Source organism: Cavia porcellus, unplaced genomic scaffold, assembly GCF_034190915.1.
Source record: "Cavia porcellus strain 051 isolate PalLab524CR breed Dunkin Hartley unplaced genomic scaffold, mCavPor4.1 scaffold_27, whole genome shotgun sequence".
Taxonomy (NCBI): Eukaryota; Metazoa; Chordata; class Mammalia; order Rodentia; family Caviidae; genus Cavia; species Cavia porcellus.
In genome coordinates this window covers 11,447,026-11,472,200 of record NW_026947510.1, presented here as the reverse complement: position 1 = coordinate 11,472,200, position 25,175 = coordinate 11,447,026, and the positions used below count along the sequence as shown (strand labels likewise).

The 25,175-nt window shown below is 37.2% G+C and overlaps 1 protein-coding gene and 1 long non-coding RNA gene across 7 annotated transcripts in view; one reads left to right on the top strand and one right to left on the bottom strand.

Moving 5' to 3' along the window:
• The window catches only part of Cacnb2 (calcium voltage-gated channel auxiliary subunit beta 2), a 342,332-nt gene that overhangs the window by 196,724 nt on the left and 120,433 nt on the right, over window positions 1-25,175 (bottom strand). Inside the window, exon 1 of one of the 6 annotated variants that reach the window (XM_063237568.1) lies at window positions 8,895-9,431. The exons of the other annotated variants lie outside the window; for them this stretch is intronic. Coding sequence (XP_063093638.1) covers window positions 8,895-8,930 — 36 coding nt within the window. The 5' untranslated portion in view covers window positions 8,931-9,431. Of the gene's footprint in view, window positions 1-8,894; window positions 9,432-25,175 lie in introns of those variants that run through there. 6 annotated transcript variants of the gene reach the window in all.
• On the top strand, window positions 9,677-22,512 carry LOC134473488 (uncharacterized). Its single transcript, XR_010043734.1, has 4 exons — window positions 9,677-14,468; window positions 15,636-15,719; window positions 18,454-18,584; window positions 21,386-22,512. It is a non-coding gene; the product is annotated as an uncharacterized LOC134473488 (long non-coding RNA).

The window sequence follows — 25,175 nt, the reverse complement described above, 5'->3', positions numbered from 1 at the left end:
AGAAGATTTTGGGGCTTCATGCTGAGATATTCCTGAGTTAATTCTATTTGTATCTGGTTCTCATTCTGGTCGTATTATCCATGATATGTTATTCTTTAATTTTATTTCCAAAAGGATTTTATTCTGAATACTTTAGATTACTTTTTCCCTAAATACTGAACTTAGCTGATAAAAGCTGAACCATGAAACAAGTGAAATAGTAAAACATAGATAATGAAAGATTTAAATTCCAAATTCCATTCCAATCACTATTTATTCATCCATCTGTACTATAAAGCAGATGCATTTACTTCCTATAGTTAGGCTTTTCTTAACCGTCATTTTAAAGATGATTCTTCCACAGGGAAGAATATAAGAGAGGAAGCAGATAAGGATAGAAAGACAAATCCTCATAAGGAAAGGCATTGTAATGTGTGTTTTTTTTCTACCTCTTTGAATAAGACATAAAAATATATGCTTGAGAGTAATTAATCCTAAAGTCCTATTTCTCAAAGCTGACATTTCAATTTCTATTACATCTTATTCCAAGAATAATACATCTTTCTATAGAAGAGATAAAAAGTCAGAGTGAAAAGTACAGCATGACCTACAAGCAAAAAGGCCATTCTTGTTTTAATTAAGGAAGAGGAGAGATAGATTTCTTCTTCATATTTATCCATCTACAGTGAAATGGTACCACACGTACTGTAATTTTTAAACTCCTAACAGCATTGAACTAATTGAAAGATGTACTTATGTTTTGAAAATAAAAATCCATGCAGAATTCAGGGAGAATGAATGTCTGTGCAATGACAGCATAAATCAAGGTTGTGTTGACTGCATTTGATTTCTTGCCTTGGTACCTCCTAGCCCACTAAGCTTGGTTGCCAGGCAACCAGGGCAGCTTTGCTGAATATAGATATTAACAGGTTTAGGTTGCACTGAAAGAAAAAAAAAAAAACTGGAGTGAACATGAGCATAGACTTATGCTTCACCTGGAAATTTTGGGGAAACAAACAATCCTTTCAACAAAATATGTGAAAACAAATGTGTTTAATAAATACTTTTTATTCTGCTCCAATGAGTCTCGATGCTGCAAGGGTGGTACATTCCTTTATTTGACGTAATATATTTGCCCATTGTAAACCGAGAAATACTCTTGTCCGTTACCACCATGACTTGTAATTCTGTGTTTAAAGACCCTAGTGGTTTTTCTAGAAATTGAAGCAATGTTAATCTCATTTTAATAAAAAAAAATCACTTTTATAGTCATGTGTCAAGATTCTCTCACAGAGATCATTTTATCTGTGGTGTGTGGTCAGAGGTCAGTAGGTCAGATTTAAAAAGAATCTCCCAAGAACAAGCTAGAACACTGGCGTCAGGAAGATACAAGAAGTTAAGGACAGATCGGGGCCATGTATCCACAAAGGTGGCCTGTCTCAGCAGGCAGACTGCTCTTGTGGATGTACAATATTTTTACATGATTATGAGAAAGTAGCAGGAAACGATGTCCCTCATGGGAACTGTCATACTTCCTAAGAGTTCAGTGTTGGCTCTTAGGAAGAAAAGTAATTGTGGCACAGAGATATGTTTCTTTCTTTCCTTTCTCAAACATTTCTCCCATCTTGCCTTTCAGTCAGTACTCCCACAGGGCCTTGAGGGAAAAATAGAAACAAGGAAAACCTTCTTTCTATTTCTTCATCTCCAAAGGCTGCTCTAGCAGCCAACAAGGTTCAAGCTTGTCTTCTGTCACTGTGCGTCCTGCCATGAGGCTAATGACTCTAGAGAGACCTCCATGAAGCTTCAGAGTTGAAAGGACAGCTAGCTGCAAGAGACAGCTCTAGAGAGAGAAAGCTTTCTCTGCTGGGCTCTGTTGCACAGGACTACGATCTGCATGCAAAACTAGAAAAGTCTACCCCACACCTGTCATTCACATTAAATATGTGCTATTAATGCTGCTGCTATTCCAATCTGCAAGCAGCTAAAATGGTGGCCACAGCAGCAACACTGCTAACAAGTTTCTTAGACTGCCACTTTTCACCGGGACAGGGTCTCAAAGTTGGTCCCCCAACTTAATGACAAATGGTGACTCCACTGAGTTTCTCTGTACCAAGTCAGGATGTCTGATGTGAGCAGTTCTGAGCAATTCATTACAGTGCTATTTCCTCCTTCTGCTGTGATAGGCTGAGAACATTGTTACTCTTAGCCTTTCTAATTTAAATGGATGCATAAATTAGATCACTTTCGTAGATCCCAGGAAATGTAAGATATTCATCTCCTTCTTACTCACTAGGAGGTGGCTCTGCAGATGCATCTGCAGATTCGTGGAGTTAGGTTAACTAGGCAGAATGGATGCAAGGACATTATGCTTTACTTCAGCCACCAAAGCCACATGACTCTCCTAACTTCACACGAAAAGTTAATAATGATCATAAATACAAGAGCTGGGAACTAGCAAGTTGTGCTAAGATTAAACTACCAAATTTCTGTGGTGACAGGAACACCAATATGTTTGCACTCCTGAATATACGAACTCCTTTTTTTTTTTTTTTTAAAGAGTGGGTGCGTGCTCTGTACCTTGAATGTTCTTCTCTCACCTTTGTTTTTTTTTTTCATAGAATAAAAATCAAAGTTATGCTCTTTTTTCTCCCTAGTTGTATCATTTTCTAGAGAATTAGCACTGGTAAATTCTTTCTTTCTTCCCTAGAATATTTTGAATTCTCTGTAATATTTTCCCTAGAAGTTATTTCATTCTTGTTGATTTTAAATGCATTTGAGATGTCATGTTTCAAATGCAAGATACATATCTAGAATTGTGAAATATATTGTCTGTTCTGTTCAAGTAATATAGCTGCTTTACAGAAGGGATACATTTATGGATGCGATGAGGATAATTCTAATGATTTCCATTCTTTCCTATGATGTTTACAGATAAGTCTTAGTTTTTATCTTGTCTTAGAAGAAGTAGCAGCAGTTAAGTTTCAGGGATATAGGAATCAAGTTTTTAGCTAAGCAGAGGGCACAGAAGAATAACAGTAAGAATACATAACATACATTCACAAATACATATCCTATTCCCATGTATCAATAAAACCAGAATTTAATTCCAATTCCTACCTATAGAAGTGGTGAGGATGAGACTCTGAAATACAGATTGATACTGAACTGTGGACACTTTCGAAGGCCAAACTAACACATGTGGATTGACATACAAGTGATTTTTAAGTAGTGGGGCCAGAAAAAAAATCATAGTTCCTTATGAAGACATTTCTTGCCTTGAATATACACGTTCTTTGCAGTCTTATAATTTGCCTTTGCAATCACTAGTAAGTTGAACAAAATGATCCTAACTTAGCAGGTGAAGAAAGTGATTCTTACATTGATATGCTCAGAATCACAAAGCTGACTTCCTGGCTAATTCCAGACCAGTCCATAGGGAAAGCCACACTGCAGTCTTCCCTAAATTTCAGATTAGCAGCAGTAGAATTTTGCTAAAGACAGCTTAAACCTTCCCAGTCCTCAGTTTTCTCCACCTTAATTATCCACTCATACTCTGTTATCACAATTTAAACAACTGCATAACTTGTCATCCAAACCAGAATACTACTGAGAATGAAAGGGGACACGACTAATAACTCAGGAGCAAAAGCCATAGTGTGGGACTTGTGATCACCCTAGGGGTTGCTTTTGTTTTGTTTTCCTATGCAGTGCTGGAGATTAAATCTAGGGTCTCATGCATGCCAAGCACATGCTGGGTCACTGGCACACAGCCCTCCCTTATATTTAATGAATCCTTGCAAAAAAAGCTATCATTTACTGATTAACTTATTTTTAAATCTCACATGGTGTTATTTGTGCCACTTTTTCTTTTTTACCTCAATTGCCTGCTCCGTGCTGGAACTGAGCTGGGCTGGGATGTTTAATTTGTTGGTGGGTGGTGAGGATGTTTTGAAGGATTTTGAAGTGCTTGGAAAGTTAAGAAAACCTGGATTCAGTGAGACTTATTGAATGGAAATGTTTGATATGAATAGGAAAGGGAAACTTTGGAAGTCAGCAGTCGGTACACAGGCTATCACAGAAGCCCAGCAGACACAAGGGCATGAATTCCTGAATTAATGTTAGTGTATTGGGATGGACTAGAAAGGACAAAGAGTGAATTATTTGTACATGCAGGTATGATGACAAGCACTTTATACATGTTATTTTAAAATATTTCTACAGGAAAGGTTTTATTATTCTCTTATTGAGAGCTCCTAACTCCCATCTTATAACAAAGGTTACCAAATCTCAGAGGTTAATAATTTGTACAGAGCCGCAAATCTAGCAGTAGAGTTAGAATCAAACCAATAGTCTATCTATGAAGCACAGCTTTTCTCATTAGAGTTCACTATCAACAGTGTTTAGAGTTTGGGAGTATGAGAGAAAAATTTCACCATGAGTAGAAACGGGAAAGAGGTTAGTTTTGAGATAAGGCATAACTTGTCCCTTTTTAAATTTCTAATAACGTATGAGTTTGAACTGTGATTATTTAAAAAATATATGCACAAATATAATAATTACATTTATTTTATATTTTATCTTTCATAGTTACTGTAGTTATAAATATAATTAATAGTGTCAAACTGTATACATTATTTCTTTTTTTTTTGTATCAGAAACTGAACTCAGGCCCTTGCTTGTGCCACTGAGCTACATCCCCGGTCCACATTATTATTTTTTAATGCCTGGGGCTGGCCACATAAAGCATTCTATATTCATAGTCACTAAAGTCATTTTGGTATAATCTCTCTACTTTCTAAGTCTAGACATAGAGTTAGTCCATTTAGAATACAATTATGTACGGGTGTGTTAGAAAAAGAAAACCATTTCTTCTACGTGTATCTAAAAGAATCTCAGTTGCAATAAGCAAGGTAAATATTTTACATATCTCTATCAATAGCTACACTACGACTCCCTGTGCACAGTGAATAAAGTTGACAAAACTAAAAGCTGTATGGATGCTTGGAAAAGTTAAGTATAAACCTCCAAATGTATTGTAATAAGGGAAGAGAGAAGAGGAAACCCTGTATACTAATGACAGTGACATTCATTCATAGCACAAAAAGAATACAAAATTGGATATTGTCAGAAATTGCTGTTATGTAAAAAGACCAGTAATCTAGAAGTTGCTTCAAAATTTGCATGTCAAATGAAGTATATCAACAAGAAATAAATCTCCAGCGAAGTCACAATTTAAGCCCTTCAGATTATAATTCACCAAATGAGACAGTGGAAAGGGTAGGAAAAAGAGACAGGGATTCTTTCAAATTTGAGAGATTTCTGTGGTTGACAAAAGATTCCTGCACATACGAATTTCAATGACTAAGGGACAGTAATGGATTCGTTTTCGCTTCAGAAATAAGCCAGTTTTCCATCTCCTATGCGGCATGCTTAATAGTCATGTTAGTTTTTTCACTAATTTCTAGTAATGTCTACTTTTACTCAATATATTTGCTTAAAGTATCTCTATCAAGAAATCAAAAGCAAATCCCTAAGTTCTGGATTCTTATCCAATCTCAACAATCTTCATTAAATGAAGTTAAGTACTCATTTATATTGTTTGATTTCCTTAAAGTGTACTTATTTCTTAAGGTGTATAATTTAAAAAAGGAGAAGCCAGTGAAACATATTATACATTAAGAAGAGTTATATTATACTATGAGTTCCACCTGAGTGTTTTCAGCTCCAATGAATTTAAAGAACAGCAAGAGACATTTGTGTAGGGTTAGGAATCTCTGGGGTTAACAGGTGGAGCCTGTTATTTCTGTATTTCAAAGAAGTGAGTTTTCAACAAAGTAGGTCAGGTCATTGTAAAGTCAGATATACATCCTTCAGTGGTCTATTGAATTGTCACAAGCAAGCGTTTATAAGATCTTGTCTCAAAAAACACACTCTTAGAAGAAGGTGTTTTCCTCTTATACATAAACACAGCCAAAGAATATACAGAGTTTTCTACATAGAGTTTTGTTATGTCTTTAACTATATCCTAACACAAAGGATAAACTGTTATTAGAAGAGTTGTGTTCACTAAATCTGAATGCTTATCCCTAAATCTCCCTTTTCAACAGTAACTTTAATATTAGTTTACAATTTTTTCTAACTTGTTACTCCCAAATCACAGTAATGCTGCTCTGTCTCAATACATTAAAAATAAAATGAACAAACTGCTAAACTCTTAGGAGCCAGATCAGGTCCTAATGTGCAAGTTTGCAGTGTGATTAGTCTCTGGAAAGTCATATTTGCATTGCTCTATCCTTCTCCTCCTCACGTCTGCAACCTTATTTAGCACGTGCTGATGTGTGACGTCCCATGATGCCACCATACACCAGGCTTCTCCGGAGAACCGAGACAAGGAATTTAGGTTTGTCTTGGAATGTGAAGTAAAGTATTTTGGTTTCCATATCCCCAAGATTCAACTAACCATGAACTTAGAAATATCTGGAAAAAGACACTGCAGCTATACTAAATGAGTACAGACGTTTCTTCATTTTTATTCCCTGGGTAATATAGTATAACAATTTACCTAGCCCTGACGTATTAGGCAGTGTAAGTAATCTAGAGATGAATTAAAGAGAATGTGCACAGATTACAGGCAAATATGACACCGTTTCTATGAGATATTTTAGTACTCATGAGGATCCTGGGACCAATCCCCTGGAGCTCAAGGGTGACTATAAATATAAGAGACATGGGACAGTCAGAGTGTGACTGATAGCCCAGCTACCCTACCCTCCTTGTCATCCCTCACACACTATCAGCATGTGCCTACCCCACCCAGGACTTTCACGCTCACTTGCCCAGAGACTCTGCTTCCTGTATTTCTTCATAGCTGACTCACTTTCAAGTTTCTGTTCATGTAAGCTTGACTGATCATCTTGCAACACCCCCTCTCAATTTCCTGTACTTTCTAATCCCTGCTGTGTTTTATTTTCTTTGTCATCTTATAATTTATGCACTTGCTTTCTGTGTGTCTCCCTTCTTAGATGCAAGCTGCATAGGTCAGAGACTCCCAAGTATCCCATTCACTGCCGCTTGCTCAGTGCCCAAGGCATCCTAGAGAGGCCTGCAATATATTTGTGGAATGATCATTGAACCCTTCTGCCCAAACTGATGGAAATCAGAGCAATGGTCAACATGTGACAATGCTTCTCCATACATATTTAGTATTCAAATTAAAGGATTTCAGAATATTCTTTAACATGAATGATTGGTTCATTGTACAATCAGCACACACCAATTAAATTACTGTCACATACCCTGTAATACAACAGGGATTAAACTCTGAAACTACTACTTCTGACAAACCCTGATGCAGAGGTATTTGTAATAGAATGGGATGCACAGTGAAATTTTTACCTAAGAAAATGGAAGTATTTTGACATTACAGATATGTGTTTCTAAGTTTTTGATAAACAATGAGTATAACTGAGTCTGAAGTAAACCAAACCTAATGATAGCCGGAGTTTATAAAATGTTTCAAGTGTGTCCACTGGGTGGGATCCCCTCTGGGAGAATTAATCTTTTAGGAGAATTAAGTAGATAAAAGTGGAAATATTCTTTTGAAGCTACTCTTCTCTTCAGTGTTTAAATGCCAGAAGAAAGTTGGTGACTCTAATCTGGGCATCAGAATTAGTCCCTGATGGCAAACAAACTCACTGGCCTCTAAATCATATCCCTGGGTCATAACAGGACAGAATGAAGAAGCAATGATACTCATAATATCACAAAAGGAATTCTTTTAATAATTAATAACCCCCAAAATTAATAACCTCAAACTTGATTCTTTAGTTTTCTGAAACAATCATGGGAATTATGTTTTGAACTAAGATATATTTCTTTTAATGAAGCACTGTAAACAATGACTGCCCATAACAGAAAAAAACATAATTGCCATTTTCAAGCAAATACTGTGTTATCTGAGATGAGTTAAGAGTGACCTAATTGGTGAATTTCAAATTGAAGTAGTAAACATTATTTCTTAAGAAGAAAGAATCATTTATATTTCCTGAGTTACCTTAAGGAAACTATAATCATAATTTAATAATAATTGTTATAGTCAATACAGTTGTATTTGTCTATTTTGTGCTGGTACCAGCAAAAAAAATTTGGTGTCAGGCACACAGCTGTGGGTAGAGATTAGATTGCAACTTATTTGCTTATTAACTTTAATATATCAATCTCCCTAAACATGATAGCAGAGAGGTAAAGTTCCTAGTTTTTTTTAAAGAGTTTATAGATAATTCTTGCTATTTTGAGCTCAATCTGACATGTTTTAAAATCTTTGTTAAGAAACTACCTTAGAAACAAGTTTAAGAGTCAAATTTGATTGGGATTAATACACCATTGCTGTTGCTGAAATACTAAACTTTCAGTGTACATGTTTATTATTGATTGATGGAAATTACTTAGGCATATAAAAAATTAAGATATCAATTGCTATCTTGTTTCAAAGGGGCAGGAGGAGGAAGGAACATGTTGACAATATCCCCAAAGAATGAAAACTGCCTAATCTACCCTTAAAATTTGACTTACCTCCACTCAAAATCTACACCACTGGTTCTGGAATTCAAAATTATGCTCCTGACTTTGTATACATGTGTTTTAAATTCTGTGTGGTATGTAAAAGTGAAGCAATTTAAAAATGGCAAAACAAACCTAGAGTTTACATGTCTTGTACTTCATATTTTTGTCTTACACCATCATGATCTTGATAAAAGATGTCTAACATATTTATACATTTCTCTAAGGCAAATGCTTTCTGAAGATTTTCCAAATACTTCTACTAACATGAAACCACTAAATGAATTCAAGTTCTCAAATTATGTGTTTGTGCTTTAAAAATATTTTGAAGACATATAAAATCATTGTGTACTTACCCAGGAGACATTTTTACCCTTAGGTGTTTTTAGCATGGCAACATCAGTACAGAGGTGGTCAGTAACAATTTCACCAACATGGAAAAATTCGGTGGAGTGTATTCCAAATGTTTTTTGTTACCCAAAAGCAAAAAGTTCTCTGGTTTGCCAGACACAAAATTCATAAGTAATAATGAAAATAATCTTCAGATTACCCATCCTCCTTCCTGGTTTTAAGCATGTGAAGACATACATAATAGATCACCACTATAATCACACAGTATGTAGAGACAGTGGTTGCCACAAGTATATCTTCTGTATATTCCTCAAATCCAGAGTAGAATATTTCCTTAAGAATTAAAAATGGAATCCACGTGGAAACATCCAAAATCATAAAGGTAGTCCTCCCCCAGCTGTTGAAGTGCAATATCCAGTTACTCTCCAACCTTTACTGAAAAGCCTGGTATCTCTAGCTTTCAACAACTATTAAGAAAAATAGTGAAAATGAAGAGCATCTAGGCGACCTTGCAGGTTAGCTGCTGTGGCATCCATTTTAGGAGCGCCAGACTCCAGGGCTGCCCAGAGGACATAGATAATGCAGGGCTCAGTTTCAATAAATAATACATAGTCTCAGGTGCAGTGCGTACCTGGAAGTACCTTCTGCGCAGCTTCGCAGTGTAGGCATTGCTCTGTCTTCTGTCCCAAAGCCTCACTGTGCACCTGTTGTTGATTCAACTGCTCCCTGAAAGGCTGGTATCCTAACAACCGGGAAGAGTTGTTTATAAAGGTAAGAAAAATAGAATTCCCAAAGGGGGAGCAAATTAGAATCCCAGATGGAAAAGCAAGCTGAAAATAAGGGTTGGCTCTCATTCCTTTGTTCCTGCGCCCTTGTGTCCCTTTACTTTTACCTCATGTCAATCTAGATTAGTAAAGCGGATCCAGGCTAAATTTTGCTCCTATCAGTTGTGATTAGTGTGAGTTGATGAAATCGGATTATACAGGCGGGCCTTGGCTTTCCCCCTTAGCAAGCAATGCCATGCGGCAGGAAAGCCTGCTGTCCTTCTCACCAGGCTGAAGCTTTCTGGAAGGTTCTACAGGAGGGAATAGGTAAGAGAAAACCTGCTCACCTGAAGCTGCTCAGACACAAATACAGATGGGAGGAATGATTTAGTTCATTTTTTACTTTTTCTTCCAAATTCTAATGCTTGAATTGAAGTGATTTTGCTAGGGTAAAAATGATATTTTTGCATTTTATTATAAATTCTCTCCTTTAAGGGTGGTCACTTCATCAAGAGATTAAGGTCATGAAAGTGACAAAAGGGGACATGGGAATTAGGAGTCACTTTTTAAAAGTATCTGTTGTATGCTAGGCACTGCACAAAAAAATTTACATATATTTAGGCTCAAGCAATCCTGGAAGTAAGTATTCAATATTACCACTTTAAAGAGGAGAAAATTAAGATTTAAAGATATTGAATCCTTCTCAGTAAAGACTTAATGGATCAAAGCAATGCTTTTTATTTTTAGATTCTTCTCTGAACTCAAATGTCATCAGGATTTCTTTGAATCTCAATGTATTTGTAAAGGAATTGCTCACATACATATTTCTAAAGAACTACATGTTACCCTGGTATATCTAAGAATTTCTTGATATTATGGTTCTTATTTGAAAAATAATGTTTTAGAAAACTTTATAAGTCTTTTAAAGTAAATTTTTGTCAAGTGTAAAGCAGCTAGAGCTACAGTTTATTGCATAAATATCAAAGCTGCCAGCAAAGAGATCTGTTTGTGCTGTCCACTCAATACATACATTCAATGATAATTATGATTATTTCTTAAAATTGTTCCATGTGGTATTTTATCTTTTCTTAATATTGCTCAAAACAATTGCAGTCTCATACGTCTGACTGAATAATTTTGGATGAATTTTTTGGTTAGAGGCAGTGCTAATCAGTATTGAATTTTGAAAAATTAAATAGCTTATATTGCAATTATTGCAGATCAAAGGGAATTTTTAACCAGTTCAACATCAAAAGCAAAAATTAAAATGGACACTAAAGTGGAGATAAAAATAATTTTAAAATGAAATTTTAGCTCAATTATGAGTGTCCTTTGTTTCCTTCTAAGTGTGCATGTATAAACCTCATCTGCCACATTTTGCTCTAAGCTCCTAAGATATGTACAATATTCTTTTCCTCAGAGAATACAGTGCTCTAGATTGCTCAATAACTTGTTAATTTTTTTTATACTGGGGATCAAATTCATGACCTCATGCTTTTCAGGTAGGGGCTTGTGCCACTGGGTTATATCCCTGGTCGTTATAACTTGTTGATTAATTGCTTATAGTTACATTATGAAACTTAACATAGTTTTTTGAATATAATTTTTTGGTTAAAATTTACTATAACACAATACTCATCTAAAGTGAATACAGCATCCAGTTAAAATGTAAATGATAGCGATCACTTATTTATATTTGTATTTTTGTATTTCAAAGTTCCTAAAACTTATGAATAGGCATCTTGTATAACATTAGTGCTCTATAAGAAAGTTGCATAAAATTAAGAACAGATCCATGTGATTCCACACATATTTAATATTTTTCTAGTAATTTTTGGTTTTAATTTACAGTTACATTTTTGTTTCTCTGCATGCATGACCTGTGGTTGTTATGGACTGAATTGTGACCTCAAAGAAGATATATTTAAGTCCCACATGACTGGTGTCCTTGTAAGAAGAAGATATTTGGACATAGAGACAGGAGGAGAGGGAAGATAATGTAAAGACATCTAGGGAGACTGGACTATGGGAATAGTTATTATCTCAACCACAGTGTTATACCAAGGAGAAAAAACTGATTGCGACTATAAACAAGGATAAACTTGAGATAGTTCTAAGACAAGGGGTGCACCTTGAGACCACACTCTTAAGTGAAATGAATGAGATACATGTATAAATATTGCATTGTTTCTCTGGTGTGAAAAACTGGAAGTGTAAATAAGGACCAAAGTGTACAACAGGTATTGTGAAATAAGAAGGGATTGTTCAAAACAAAGAAAAACTAAGGAGAGGGGAGGAGTAAAGGAAGGAAGGGAAAAATGACAAGGATAAAATGGAAACAAAGCTTTATGAAGGAGGGCAAGAGAGGGTAAAGTGGGGAAGGGATTGGGGAAAAAGAGGAATCGATATATACAAGTACAAATTCCTTATAATTGGTATGATCACTATGTAGAACTAAATTGTATTAATAAGTATAATTGAAATTAAAAAAAAAAGACACCCAGGGAAAAGATGATCACGTGAGTGAATCAAGGTGGCTACAAGACATGGACTGCCAGAATCCCAGAAACTGAAACAGGTGCGAGAAGCATCGTTCTCAGTCATCCGCAGGTGCACAGCCCTAAGAATACCTCAGCTTTCCAGCTTTCACCCTGCAGTGCCGGGGGACGGTAAGCATCATTAATTAAGTTACCCATGTTTTAGCAGGTTCTTGTTCACAATCCTGGTAAAACTAACATACATGTCACATCTTTTTCTTTTCAATGATTCTTTTGCATATGTCTAGCTGTTTTTATTAGTTTTGCCACTAAAATTTTATGGGAGAAAACATTAGAATTTAATTTTGAAACTTGAGTTTACAGTATGTCTATATTTTATTGTACATTTCACTTAAATTATTTGTTGATTATCTGCACATTTCACACATTAAATTTTTAGGGTGCTCAAACTGTAACCCAAAATCCACTTATTTATCACAAAGCAGCAACACTGCAATTAAACCTGAATACTGAGGTTTTAGTTTAGAAATAAAACAACTCACACATTAACATCTTTTGTTTTAAAAGAAAAACAAATGATATGCGTGCCCTAGGTTCATCACCAATGTATTAGGCCTCCTCGACCTGAGACTCTGGGACCCTGATGAGTGGAGGGGTGCATAGGTTCATGAATGGGAAAAACAATCACATCTTTATTTTCAGTAACTTCTAACTGATGTTAGGCATTTCAATTATGAGTATTTACAACAAGCCATAGTAGTTCTGGAGTACCTGTGACACCAGTAATAGGAATGTTATTTTCATAATAGACTATCCTTGTTTTAGGATAAAATTTGTTGCAACATTGGGGACTGAACTCAGAGCCTTTGAGCTGAGCTAAATCTTCAGGCTCTTTTTTTATTCTGAGGCAGGGTCTAATCAGTCATAAAGTCACCCAAGCTAAGCTTAAACTTGCAATCATCTTGCGTTTGCCTCCCAGCGTGCTGGGATTACAGGTATGAGTCAGCAAGCCTGGCAAGATATGTTGAAATTTCATGTTCATCTTCTAGCTAATTATCTACAAACTAAATTATCCAGGGGGAAGTTTGCAATCTGCCTTAAAATTATAATGGGATGCATAAAAATATTGAAGTTGTTTGATAAATACATGATCATATGAATAAATATGTGATAAAGCAAATACAGTACATGAGTACTGATGGGAGAATTAGTATGGGTGTCTTAATATTCAATTTCACTTCATGTTTGAAAAATCTGTACTTGAAAATTGTGGTAGTAATTATACTCATCATCAGTCTTGTTACAAAATATATAAATAAGTATATATATTGCTACCCTACAGATTTAGTTTTTAAAGTATTTTGAAAACTGTATTGCCATATTAATAATTTCTTTTGTGATTCCTCAATTTCATATTATGCTCTTAAAACATTCCTTCAAGAAAGACTTCATAGGGCTTTACCAATAAAAGAGACATGGCACAAGACATTAAGAATTTCATCGACAAGATTATCATGGAAAAACAGGTACAAGGCAATATTATTCCATGAAGCTATCTGAAAGGTAAAAAGCTTTCAACTTATAGTAGATAAAAAGAAAAATATACAAAAATGAAATCTCTGACATGCCACGTAACAACCATGAACAAAATTAAAATCTTCCTGATGGAAAGACATAGCTGAATTAACTTTTGAGCTAGTACTCTAGTTCTGTACTCTAAAACTTAGTGCAACACAACAATTACGGCTCGGTGGGCCCACTGAGTCCAGTGGGGGCAGCTTCCATCTGGAGACTGCAATCCAGGGAGGGTCAGAGATCTCCCAGGGCTGTCATCTGAAGATATAGCCAAGTCATAGATGCACTTATGGGTTGGACACCCTGGAGGGCTTACTCGCATGGCTAGCAGATGGGGGCAAAACATGGACGTCTCTATGACTTTCCCAGGGCAAGAAATCCAAGAAACTCTACGGGGAGCTATAAAGATTCTTACCTAACCTTGGCACTCACACAGCATTGCATCTACTGTATTTTATTTGTTAAAAGCGAATCAGAGCCAGCTTGGAATCAGAAGGGACCAATACAAAGACATGAATTCTGGGTGGTAGCTCACGGGAGGAACAAGGACACCTGCGAGAGCAGCTGCAGCATAAACTCCCACGCACATCCAGGGCAAGGCCCGAGTGTGTCACTGCCTCTGATGAGATGGCTCTGCTCACTGTCAGTCCTGCTCACCTGTGTGCCTATCACATTTAGATCACTGCCTCTCACAGAACCCCAGATGAATCCTTTGCCATTCAGCTTCTTACACTGGCCTTGGGTAAGTAAAAAATGGGGCCAAATATGTGATTTAGTGCTCCCTAGTTTCCCATTTTCTGTAAGATTTCAACTACTCTCATTCAGTTCATTCAATAACAGGAGTGCTTCCTGAGGGTGAGAAATGCAGTGGATATATATCTTTATTTTAGTACCTTCCCCAATTCGAGAAGCACAATACTGCTTGTGACATAGCAGTCACGTGAAAATAACTACCAATTTTCATAATCCTAAAAGTAAGATATGCAATGCTGTCCATGGTTTTTTGGAAAGGCACTGGAAAAATAAAACAGAAATTGTTGACAATATGTACCCAGAACTAAGAATATCCCAACCCTCTGTGCTCAGTTTTTTTTTTGGGAGACAACAGTAATTTTATTATGTCCAACTAGGTATATCCCATGGATCAAGGCTATTTCAGCAAACCTTAATTGACCATATAGTGGAATTTTAAAAGCAAATAGAGAGGTGAATTAATAAATTAGAGAATAAAGGAAAAAAGTGCATTAAAAATAATTTTATCCAATCAGTCCAAGCTCTCAGTGAGTCTGTTTCCCAACAGATTGAGTACATACAATATGCTAGGCACGTCTATAAAACATTATCTTACTCTGCTAAGTCTGCCTCGTGATAATAAGACAGATACTAGTTAGTCTTGCCATTTTGGGCAGGATAGAAATGGAAATGCAGAGAGTTGACGCAAACCCAGCTTCAACCCCTTAAGTATCACACACCTTTGCTGGCCCCCTCAGTCTGTCTCTAGTTTTAACAAGAACAGCTGTCCATGGCTGCTGCCCACTGAGGAGCATAAAACAGATTTGTAGCCTATACCTCTGCTTCTCTGTGACCTACTCTGTCAATCCACCTCTGATTCCAGCCACAGGTGCCACAGATTCTGTCATGTCAAGTGCCAGCCATGTGACTGTGACTCTTGGTTCTTTACCCCAGGGTCTCACGACCACAGCCACTCAGTCCACCTTGGAGCCTAGAATATGTGAGGACTTACTTCCCCTGGAAACAGCTCTTGACAAATAGGGGGCAGGAGCTGAGGACAGATGCCTTTACCTCCTGTATCTGAGGTTGTGGTATACTTCTGGAGAGGAGTAGACTCTAGTCCCCTTTGCTCACAATCTTGATAATGTTTCTTTATTTTGGTTTTTCCCCTCCCCAGACTCCTAGGAACTCCTCCCCTGGACAATAAATTAGAGGCACTGAATACTTGTCTCAGGCTCTGCTCTCTTCTCAAAGGAATGAGGTCAGTGCCCACTATTCAGTGAAGAGAATGGAGGAAATACTCAATCTGTGAGCATTTCTTCTGTGAATACACTAAGTGAGCCCCTCCTGAAAGTGGACCTTGGGGAGTGCCTAAGTAGATACCACTCTCACGAGCAGGCCTGTTAGTTGCCTCACTATTAGACTGTGATTCCCATGAGGGCAATGGTTTGACTTTCAGCAAACCGAACAACTAAATGGATGCTTAGCATTTAACAGGCACTCAATTAATAGGTGCCGATTAGCCAAGTGAGTGGTTCTTACTCCTGAGGTTTAGCTCTTGGAGTTCTCACCTATTAAAAATGCAGGTAGTATCTTCTGTAGGAAATTTTCGTCATCCAAATAATGCTTTAACTGAAACTCTATTTGAAATGAATGAATGTGAATTTTTATGCACATGTTTATGACTAACAACCAGTCACAACACTAGAATTTAGAGTACGTAGGTTAGAAGGAGCATAGCTGTAGAGTCTGATCTGGAATCAGACTCCTCTACTTACAAAGCATAGAAACTGGGGTAAGATAATTCACGTTATTGAATGTTTCCTTATCCTTGTAAAGGTAATAGTGGCCTCTACCAAGGGGCCTTGTGTGAACACAAAACAAAGCCATGTATGAAGCCTGTGGCATAGTAATCAGTGCTCAGTACCCAGGATTTCTCCTGCCCTTGAGTCTTGCTTGGTCTTTATGATGTACTTATCCTGCGATCAATACCTGAGCCCATTTGAGAGTGTCATATTTCTCCTTTTGTAAGAGAAAAATTAACTTTCATGTTTACTTCACTCTGGTATGAAGCCAGACTCAAAAGTATGCAGGTAAAACTTACTTGAGGTTTGTAAAATTAATCATAGATAGTGAAGGCGGTAAAGTTAGGGCTGTCATGTAGAGTTGCACATTCTGTGCATTGCACAAGAGTCCTGGACAAAGGAAGAATCAGACGTGAAACACGAAAGCTGCATCCTCTCATTGGGATTCATTTTTCTAACCTGTCCACGGAAAGAGAGTTCCTTTCTCTAACAGGCACAGGGTGGCTCCAACACCTAGGACATGGCTTTATGTGTATGGATTAAATAAATGGTGGGCTCTAGAACCACAGTCATCCAAAGCGGTCCTGACACTGGCTTTAGGGACATAGCCCTTCCTTATCTCTATTTTTAGTCTGCTAAACAAATGGTTTTTCTAGTGCTCATAGGCTGAAATGATTACATAAGTACCTACGCACAGCATTTAGGATAGTGCCTGTTATATTCGAAGCACTTGGTAAATGCTCATGGTTCACTATTACAATTTTTATTCCTCAAAATGTGCACACAAGTGCACACAGCAGAGCTCTACGCCTTCGTCGTTTCTCAGTAAGTCTAGACATCTGGGTCAGTTTAGGGCTCCATTGCAGTGAGGTCCCGATCCTCCTCAAAGAAATTCTTTTCTCTCATGTTTGCATTCATCCTCTATCAGGATTTGCTGGCCTACACCCAGCATTTATTCTATTTTATTTTTTTGTAAGGCAAATGAAGACATTTGCCAATTGTGGTGAAACATACACAGTATTAATAATTTAAAGTAGAATTTAGGTCTATTTGAAACTAGTTTATGCGCGCACACAATTTTGAATAAGCCCAATTACCAATATATGAGTCTGTTTTTTAAAAATTTTTGATGGATATAACAGAAAAATTGATGAACATGTTTAAAAGGACTACTAAAAGATATACTTGATAAAAACCCAGCTCTTACGGTTTGAAATCGCTGTCGGAATCTGTATTTTGGGGCAGGAAATTGTTTAGTTCAACTGTATGAGTGTAGGCCAGTCCAGATATCTCAGGTATGTGGCCTAAAATTTTGTCAATAGATCATGATAACTCTTAGGATAACTTATGATGTTTTATCAACTAACTGGTGACCCTTGTTGGCATTTGAACTCTTCAAGGGCAACAACCACATTCATCATCTTGGTATATACTACTCTGACATATTATACACAAAAATTACTGGCTGAAACAATACAAATGCCTGCCAAGCGAACTTCAAAGACGCATCCCATTAGAACACACTGCAGTAATACAACCCAGAGCTGACAAGGACATGGGTAATGTTATAAAACAATGGTGTCTTAAGCAAGGGTCTAACCACATCCTGTGCCCTCCAAGGGAGTCATCAACAATGACTTGTCATTATTAATAAGGGTCACGAAGCCATTTTCTGGCTTTTTCCATCAGTGAGCACTGGGGGAAGGGGTTGGTCAGAAAGGGAGGGGCTTTCTGAACTTCTTCCAGGAAGAAAAGAACCATTTGTTTTATGATTCTGGGACAGCTTTCAAAAAGACAGTCACATCCTTTCAGATTTGATTAATTTGGTCAGCCAACTAAATTAAGATGTCCTTGATAAGAAAAGGATGAAGGGATGTATATAGTGAGAATCCCTGAGATTTCCAAAAGCCTCAATTTCAACCATAATTTACTAGAGATTAAACAAAACAAAACAAAAACTACTTGCAGGGGCTAATTAACCCACAATGTGTTGTGAGTACAATAGCTATCTTTTGCTATGTTAGCCATTTTCTATCTCCATCTTCTATAATATAAATGAATTTTTGGTGTAAAAAATCACATTTCATGAGTAAAAGTAGACAAAAATAAGATTACCATATTTATGATTCTTTTTTTGTCCTCTCAATACCTTGTGTCACTGAGACTTTTCCCACCCTTTTCTTCCTTCAGTTTGGGAACGGACAGGACCAGGGCCCTGCTTCACTTTCTCCATTCAAACCCAGTGGCCTATGATGCGGGAAGATGCTTTTCTGAGAAACTGTCTTCACACTAATATGGATTTAAGATGTTGGCGAGGAAAGGTCTGTATTTCTAACCACATCCTGTAGCTCCTTGGTCATGATGTAGGTACAGCAGATACTTGATCAGGCTTTAAATGAATCTATACAGCAACACCAACATTAAAAACAACCTGTTCCGAGCTGGGGATGTAGCTCAGCGGCACAGCACCAGCCTGGCAAGTGCAAGGCCTTGAGTTTGATTCTTGATACTGAAAAAAACAAAACCAAAAACCAAAACCAGAAAAACAACCTTTTCCTTCTAATCACATTTATCTCTGGAGTTCTTTGCAACACCCAAGGGGTCAGTGTCTGCTAGGGCTGACTTGGGAACCAGAAGATTGCTAACTACAAGCCGGACCGTCTTGAAGACTGGATGTTTTGCCAGCTAAAGCAGAGATAGGCCTTATGGGAAAAACAAGGAGGTTTCCAAAGGGACAATCAGATAAAAGTTAGTTACTCAGCCAAACTGCACCATGCCCTGCTACCTGCCTTGCTAACCTAAAACACACAAGTGCACACAGCAGAGCTCTACGCCTTCGTCGTTTCTCAGTAAGTCTAGACATTTGGGTCAGTTTAGGGCTCCATTGCAGTGAGGTCCCGATCCTCTTCAAAGAAATTCTTTTCTCTCATGTTTGCATTCATCCTCTATCAGGGTTTGCTGGCCTAGACCCAGCATTTTTTCTATTTTATTTTTTTGTAAGGGAATTGAACTCAGGACCTCATGATTGCCAGGCAGGCACTGTGCTCCTGAGCTATATCCCTGACCCAGATCTGTCATTTCTCAATTTCTAGACAGTACCAAGAGTCATCACTTAAATTCTGAATATAGGCCAACAGTTTACATATATGTAAATATTATATTACATGATTGCTGATAGGAAACTCATTCCCAAATTCCCATAACCAATCTGCCTAAATAAAGATAAAAATAATAATAAATAAAGATAACAATAATAAAGAGAAACTCAGAATTTACGAGCAAAAAGTTAAGGTAAAGATACTGCTTTACTTTATTAAGGATACAGACTATTTGATTCATCTTTGTATTTCAAAGAATAACAGTGTTTCTGATATGTGCTTGGAATTAAATGTTAATTTAGTGAATAAATGTAAACACCATTAAACTGAAAATTAAATTTGCTTCATAATTCATTAGATATAACATTTTAATTGTTCTTGTTTAATGAACCTCTGTACATGTTTTTCTTCTTAACCTTATGTTGATTTTTCATGTCATATCTTTTAAATTTATGCTAATATTTAGTGCTCCCTCTTGTCTTTTAAACTGATCGTCATTTTTCCCCTTGTTTATTAAAGTTGGGCCATTTGGTTGAAAAGAACAGCGATCTCTGACAACTTCACAAGTGAAATGGCCCTATTTAAAGATCGTTCATTTGTGCAAACTCAGAAATGCTGAACAACCAATCAGCCTTCAGAAAGGCCAGGAACTGTTTCTGATCTTCACTCACCAGCTCTGTCATTACCACAACTTGCTACCTACAAAGACCGTCATCTTTATAGCTAGTTTCCTTCCAAGCTTTGCTTTCTACGATCCGGGCCACTAGGATAAATCTTCCTTCTCACAGTTTCTGCTTCTGCACAATAATTTTACTCAAATTTGATTTTCCATACTCCTCTAATCTTTACTCTCATCATTGAAATTTCAGCCCCTGCTCCCACAGTATTTCTGTGAATTCTTCACTCAAATTCCTAAGCCAAAGCGCTGACCCTAGTCAAAGTCTGCACTGATTGCCTGTTGGGGATGGTGGTGGTGGTTCTGTCTCTGTAGTTTTCGTAGCTGCCATCTGTCAGGAACTACTGAATGAGCTGCATGAGGTTGACATAGCCAAAGACTATAGGCAAGTAGCTACATGATTAACATTTCCAATAAGATTGGCAGAATTATTCACTTCTTTATATTGCTTACAATTGTTCCATTTTTTGGTTTGTTGGTTTAGTTTACCATGAAATTGCCTAAGATCATTTCTTTTTGCCTGAAGTTTACAATAGTTCTAATCTTTTCTGTTATGTGAAGCTGAAAACCATGGCTGGTACATTACATGTTCTGTATTCACTCATCCTTTGAGGTCACTATAAAGTATATTTTAATACTTTTGTTACTGAAATTTATGAAAGTCTAGCAAAGAACAAAGAATAGTTGAATTGCAAGTTCCTCACTTAATCTGAACAAAGCCTCGCCTGGTTGCAATTAAGTCACATATTTTGAAATCAGAAAAATTGATTTATATTAGTAATAAAAATGGGTGATAAAGCTTTACTCCGAAATTTAAAATCTTGGGTTCCATTGGTCTGAATTGTCATTTCGAAACCATTCATCAAATACTTATTGTGTTAGTCTATTTAATGAAAGTAGACCCATTATATAAAATGGAAGAAAATGTTAAAATCATGATGAGTTGCATGGACAATACAGACTTTATTTATTTTGTGTGTGTGTGTGTGTGTGCACGCGTGTGCCAATTCACTTATTGTGGGAATAATATTCTGGACATACTCTTCCTTCAACTCCTTAATAATACTCAATACTCAAAATACTAATAATACTCAAAAACATGTGTGTGGGCAGCCTCTTGTATGCGTTCCCTTATTATGAAGCTGACTTTCTCCCCTGATGAAGGTACGTTGGCACTCACAGGGTAATGTTGGGAAAAGGAACTCTGAGAGCTAGCACTGTGCTTACACAGGAAATTTTGCCTCATATCTGACCCACCAGAAGGCTGCAGTTAAAGAACATCTGCATAGTCTGAAACCTCATCACAGGTGACACTGCCATGACTCCCAGTTCCTGTTGTTTTCTGCAGATAGCAATGGGGCCGAGCTATCCGGGCTGGCATAGTCACTGCAGAAAATGCCACGAGAAGCACATGTCTCCAAGCTTGTGCTCATCAAGGGCTTAAACAGGTACAGTAAACATGGAGCATCCAATCAACTCAGAAAAGTGCCAGCTCATCATCTTGCTTTTCGTGGACCAACATGGTGAACAGAATCCAAATCAGAGCCTTTCAAAAGCATGTTCTTTGATCTGATTGTACTGCCAATCATGACTCTAAAGTTATTAAGTTTGGTGGGGGAAATACAGTGAAATAAATCATACCAACAAAAAGGATGAAAAAAACCCCAGAAAAGTACCCTGCCACAGTGATGGCTTTACCCTTTGAAGTGCAGATTCATTTCAAAATTTTCAGTGCTGCCTGGTCTGCAGAAATAAAAATTCTATTATTTTTTAATGGTAATGAGCACATTATAATTGTGGTTCAGAAGTAAAAAATTTATGAAGTTAGTTATTTGCTGGTGCAAAGAGTGCTTTAATAAACTTTTAAAACCATAATTGGAGGTCAGAGGAAAAAAGACATAGATTTCTCTTATAAAAATTTATGACCCTGAAAAGAGAACAGTCATAAACACGATACAATTCTCACCCCTTTCTCTATTCATCTTTAGTCAGATAAAAATTCATAGGCTAACTCTGTAGGGCACTTAAGATTGTAATGTCTAGGACACATCTGTATTGCTGCTGTTATGGTTTAGGTCTAAAATGAGCCTTGACATGCTCATGTATTCAGAGGTAGGGCTTTGGGAAAGTGATTGGCTCATGAGCTCTCTAATTTCATGAATGAACTCGCCCACTGATGGATTCATAATTTGATGGCTTAATTGGGTGGTGATAAAGATTTAAAAGGTGGGGCTTACTTGGCAGAACGGGTCGTGGAGGCATGCCCTTGGGGACTCTATCTGGTCCCTAGCCTCTTCCCTGGCTCCCATTCTCTCAGTTCTCTGCTTCCTGGCTGCCACAAGGTGAGCATCTTTCCTCTACCTTATGCCCTTCTACCATGATGTTTCTGCCTTGCCGCGGTATAAAGCTGTGTTGTTTGGCCATGGACTGAAACCTCTGAAACCTTGTACCAAAATAAAGTTTCCTTCCTTTTAAGTTGGTTGAGTCAGGTATTTTGTCACAGTGATGAAAAGCTGGTGAACACAGCTGCCATATCAGGTCTGAGGTACAGGAAAAAGAAGTTGGTTGGAGGAAACTTTTGCATTTACATCAGTTTTTTAAAGGATTTTTCAGTGCCCTTGCAGGATAAAAATGATTCTGATAGGTGCCACTAGACATGTTTTGAAAAAAATTTATAAAATATTCTCCCTTAACCGTTTCTGCTTCAAGCACCTTCAAGTTCTATTTCTTCTAAGATTGAGACTAAGTAAAGTAAGTGGCCAGATTGATTGTTTGAACCAGATTAATCCAGGTCTAAGAAAAGTGGCCAATAGTCTTCAGGGTATAACTCATCACATCCCGCTACATATGGGATATCCTATTTTTTTCTATGGAATTTATAATGAATTTACTGTTGAAGGTTAGAAGGACACCACTGTCAAAAGGTGAGGCTCTTCTGTATATAAGAAAACCCACTTTTATCGTCCCTTCTTGACATTCTCCAGAGCTCTGTCTGCTCACACACATTTCCGTCAAGGAGAAGCAGCCCAATGATATACACTGGATCTAGCAACCAAAGATGTACTTTGAAAGGAATAAAGAAACATGTTATTTTAGTTCTTTTATCAATAGGCTCTTCAATTCTGTAACCAATTCTGTAAACTTTTAATGTAATCAAACATTGCCATTCAACAAATTGCCAATACCTGCAGAATATTTGAAAAAAAAATCATTACTGTTGCTACTTAAATCAACTCAAAGATTTATTGAGACACTGGTTTCACTGGAAAGCTGCGCCTGACCTTCTTTTTTTTTTTTATTACAAACTCTATGTTTATGCAAAAAATATCAATAGTGAGTCAGTCTAGGATTCATTTTCCCATTTTTCTGGAGTGAACTGTTGGTTTTTCCTTTGGGAAATTCTCTGCCTTGATGGTGGACAGGCTGATGAAAGAGCCATTTAGGGCCCCTTCACTGCTTGGCTTGGGGAAATCAAGATGGGCTACTATGTTTCTGGCTCCTAGAAACGTGAATATTGAGTAATTTGACATAAGTTAATTGAGCCAAGCCCACGAGCTTCAGAAGAAGGATTGCAAAATCCCAGCCACAATTCCTGACACTCAGATTTTCAGAGCTGTCCTGACCCTCTTCTACATTTCCTGATTTGCTCAGCTCTGTTGGCCAGGGATTCTCCAGCAATAATGCACATGAAAACCACAATGAGAGAAATTATCAAAATGAAATCAGCAGAAATAACTTTGAGATTTTGATTCTAGGGGTCTGAACTAGTTCTCAGGGATTTGCCTTTTATTTTTTTCAAATAGTCTTAGAAATTTTAACTCTGATGCTTTTGAAATATACAACGAGAAATACTACTACAACTCTCCAGTGAATTTCATATTTTATATCAAGAAGAAGTGATTTCCATCATTTACCACTACATAATTTTATCTACCTTATAAAGCCTTGGAGAATAATTATCAATATAAGGGCATATAACCTTGAGGGAGCGGCCAAGGGAAAGACTCCAGATCTTTCTAGTAGATGCTTTGGAAACTGCACTTTCTGACATCCTGTGTCTCCTTTAAGTAGGACCCCTGAAGTGCAGGAAGAAGCTTGGGTTTCTAATTGAGAATGTACCCACTCATCTCTGTAGAAAAAGACTGAGAGATTCCTTTTAGAACGAGCACTTTGTTTTACTATTAGCCCCAAAGAAAACCACCCGATAGTGAAAAAATCACTGAGGAGGTTTCTGGCAGACTTGTGACACCATTACACAGAAAAAACAAAAAGAAGAAAAAGCAAAGGAGGAGGAGAAAGAGGAGGCGGTGGAGGAGGAGGAGAAAGAAGAGAAAAAGAAAAAAAAAGAGAGGAGACAGAAACTGCAAGAAGTCCAGTCCTTGGTCGCAGTGCTGAGAGAAACAGTCACGCCTCCCACTCTTTATTCAGGTTTGTTTGGAAATCTGAGTAGATCACATAAATTATTTATTTCTTTGGAAGTGGGAAGGAGAAGGGTGATATGTACATCACAAAGTGCAAAGAAGAAAAAGCCCAATAAGAAAAAAAAAATGAAGCCACTTCTGATGATTCAAACAGGAGAGAATTGGCTGTTATCTCAATGTAATACCAAGAAAGAGAACAAACGCAAGCCTCCGTCTCAATGGGAAGCCGGTCTATTCAGCAGAAAGGTCAACCAGCAGGGAATTGAAAGCTCCAAAACCAGCAACACAAAAGGCTGCTACCTGCCTGAGTTTTTAGACTTGGATGTGGGGCAGGGAAGGGGAACAGAATTTGAAAGAAACGTCTCCTAAAGTTGACCTGCCACTTGCATTATGTGGTCAAAAGGCTAGGACAACTTCTAATACACACAGCTGTTAACCCAAAGCTCTATACAAATACTCTTGTGTTGCTTTCATTTTTAAGCAGCTCTCATAAAAGATATTTCAAAACATGGTTCATGTTTTTAAATGTATTTATGTACTTTGTAACCCCCACTTTTAAGTAAAGCTAGTTTGTGGGTTTTATTGAATTTATGATTCAAATCAGAACTAAGAACTCTTCTGCTCTTGAGTGGATAAGTAGAATGCTCCTTTCATTAAATATTTAAGACATGTAGGAGCTCAGATGTAGAGCGATTGTCTACAACACACCATACCCTG